Source organism: Chrysochloris asiatica, unplaced genomic scaffold (genome assembly GCF_000296735.1).
Source record: "Chrysochloris asiatica unplaced genomic scaffold, ChrAsi1.0 scaffold00169, whole genome shotgun sequence".
NCBI lineage: Eukaryota > Metazoa > Chordata > Mammalia > Afrosoricida > Chrysochloridae > Chrysochloris > Chrysochloris asiatica.
Genome location: NW_006408687.1, coordinates 4,528,017 through 4,530,981, shown reverse-complemented (window position 1 = coordinate 4,530,981; position 2,965 = coordinate 4,528,017). Strand labels below are relative to the sequence as shown.

General features: G+C 37.1%; 1 protein-coding gene across 1 annotated transcript in view; it reads left to right on the top strand.

The window, feature by feature from the left end:
• Positions 1-2,965, top strand: part of CDKL2 (cyclin-dependent kinase-like 2 (CDC2-related kinase)) — a 92,611-nt gene that overhangs the window by 66,847 nt on the left and 22,799 nt on the right. Inside the window, exons 7-8 of the mRNA XM_006871602.1 lie at positions 1,634-1,932; positions 2,821-2,914. Of these exons, the coding sequence (XP_006871664.1) occupies positions 1,634-1,932; positions 2,821-2,914 (393 nt within the window). The remainder of the gene's footprint in view (positions 1-1,633; positions 1,933-2,820; positions 2,915-2,965) is intronic.

Below are 2,965 nucleotides of genomic sequence, written 5' to 3'. Positions count from 1 at the left end.
TTCTTCTATGGTCTTCCTTATTCACTGTCCAGCTTACAAATGTTTTCAGGATGCTATATAGAACATTTTAAAATTGATATTTGGATGTTAATTTGTTGTTTTTTTTCTTGCTAAGTTTTCTAGGATTTGTTCTTGATAAATATATCAGTCACCCACTCCCATTTTCTCAAATGAACTAAAAGCAGAAAGTTTCTTAATTTTGTATTACCTGACTAGATAATATGAGCAAAAGTGGGCATTCTTGATTACTCTTTGATGTTTCCCTGCCCTCCTCCAACCCCTGTGAGAATACATTCAAGGAGAAGTTAAAATATATTACTACAAAGGCTTCAGTTCATACATGCAAAGGTTTATTCCACATAAAATATGTTCAAACTTGTCTCTGGGATCAGAGGATGGGTACAGACCATTTCTCTCAGTAGCACACTTGTCTTAGTTGCTGTAGGTTAATGCACTGAACTGCAAGGTCGGTTTGGACCACAAGGTCTGTTGTTTAAGCTCACCAGCCGCTCCTTGGAAACACTATATAGGGTCGCTATGAGTCAGAACCGATTCCACGGCACTTAACAACAACAACAGGTTCATTAGGATGCCTTCACAAAAAACTGACTTCTGAGGGAATCTGCTGTGCTAGTTAAATTCAAGGCAGAGAGTTTGACTCACAAGCTTATTACGACTATTTTGTGGGATCCCCAAGGAAGGGGTGATATTGATAGATTTTCTTAAAGGATTCCAGACGATCAAGGAAGCTTATTGTGAAGAAGTTTTAAGAAAATGGAAAACTTGCATTGGTCCAGGAAAGTTACACAGGAAGTTTTTTTTTTCACGACAACAATGCCTCTGCTCATTCTTCAAGTCTAGCATGGTCTGTCCTCTGAGAATTTCTTTAGAAAACTTTACCCTATGTACTCTACAACCCTGATCTTACCCCTTCAGATTTCTTTTAGTTCTCCAGGCTCAAAGATCATTTCAAAGGAACATGGTTTGAGGCCCTTGAGAATGACAAAATTAGTGTAAATTGAAGAGCATACAACTGTTCAGAGAAGAATTAGAGTGACAGAGCATATCCTTCAGAAGTGTGTAGAACTAGGTAGGAGATGTATTGAGAAACAGTAGCTTCACATTTAAGATAGCTTCATTTAATAAAGGTTTCCATGACTTTTTAGTAATGCTTTTTTACTTATTTGTGTGTGTGTATGTATATATATATACATACATGCACACAAATATATATCTATATATGTTGCTGTTAAGTGCTGTCAAGTCAGTTCCGACCCATAGCAACCCTGTTTAGGGTTTTCAAGAAGCGGCTGGTCAACTTGAACTGCGGACATTGTGCTTCAAATGATTTTGTAGTCCAGCAACGCATTAACCCACAGCGCCACACCAGGACTTATACCTACAAATAGTATCAGTTAGTATGAATTGTGTTTACAGTCTTTTCATATTTTCACAATGAATGTCTGTATAAGAATCCCAGGATTAATTTTAATTCAGTAATTTTAACTCAGAGAGCAAGTGTGCAAAGGTGCTATCTATGGAATTCTGCTTTAGTTGACAATACTGAATAAAAAGAGGTGATTTTTCATTCTCCTAGATCATTAACCTTATTAATATTTGTATTAATCATTAGGATACCAATGCTGATACCAAAATTAAGGGTCCAAAAGCATTTACAATAAAGGGATCAAAAATCGATGGAGAAAAAGTTGAAAAAGGCATTCGAGCTTCACATGTCAACTGCCTCCATGACAGTGGAACAAGTCACATCAAAACAGTGCCTTCAACAAGCCTCAAAGACTGCAACAATGGCAGCGTGGATCACACTAGGAATCCAGGCCTGGCCATTCCCCCACTTACGTACAATCTTTCGACTGTGGCTTCTGATGTTAATTCTGGAGTGGGAACGATCCCAGGATGTCAGAGTTACAGGTATGAATTAGGAAAAACAACAAAAAGAAAATAAAAATATACCTGCTCAAAATATATTTGCAAATTGCAAGTGTTTGTCAAGTCAGCCATATTGCTTTGCACTTAGACATGCTAAGTGTACGCTGTCCATTCCTGTCAGATGCTGCTGCAAATGATTTTCTGGCTTCTGCGATGAAAATTATTAGTGTAAAAAACAAAACAAAATGATTCACCTATATCTCCCAGAAATTAGAAATGATTTTCTGGCCTCTGTGATGAAAATTGCTAGCATAAAAAAAAAAAAAAGATTCACCTGAATCTTCTAGGAAATTAGGGCTGTATTTGAGGTAGGACAATATATAGCTATTTTGTCTAATAAGTAGAAGATTATCCTAATTAAACGATCATTGGTTTTGAGGTTCTACTGCTGCATAGCGTGGCTATGGACACTCAGCAAAACAGATAAGTACCTTTTGGGAATTTTGCTGAAATAGAGGTAACTTATTAGGTAAAGAGGAGTCCTTGGGTGGGGCAAATAGTTAATGTGCTTGACTTCCAGCCAAAAGGTTGGAGGTTTGAGTCCACCACAATGTATGTGTGAAGAAAGGCCCAGAGATCTATTGGCAAAAAAATCACCTATTGAAAATCCTAAGGAGTGCACTTCCAATCTGACACACATGGGGTCACTATTAGCTGGAATTGGTTTAAGGGGGTGGAGTAGGAGGCATGAGGGTAGTGGTGAAGGACAGAATGCTTCACCAGATCTGTGTGCATTGTATATTTGAGAATAGGCATTAAATTATAATTAGACTTCCTGGCACTTCATGATATGTCTTGATTTTGTGGTTGAAAACATAATTATTGCTGGTTCTAACTTCTTTCTTTCTTTTCTTTTTTTTTAAATTACAGAGTGGATGAGAAAACCAAGAAGTATTATATTCCATTTGTTAAACCAAGTAAACATTCCCCATCAGGCATTTTTAATATTAATGTGACCACATCAGTAAGTAAATTGTTCTCAGTGGTAGGAGAACAAGCGTTACTACATCATAGA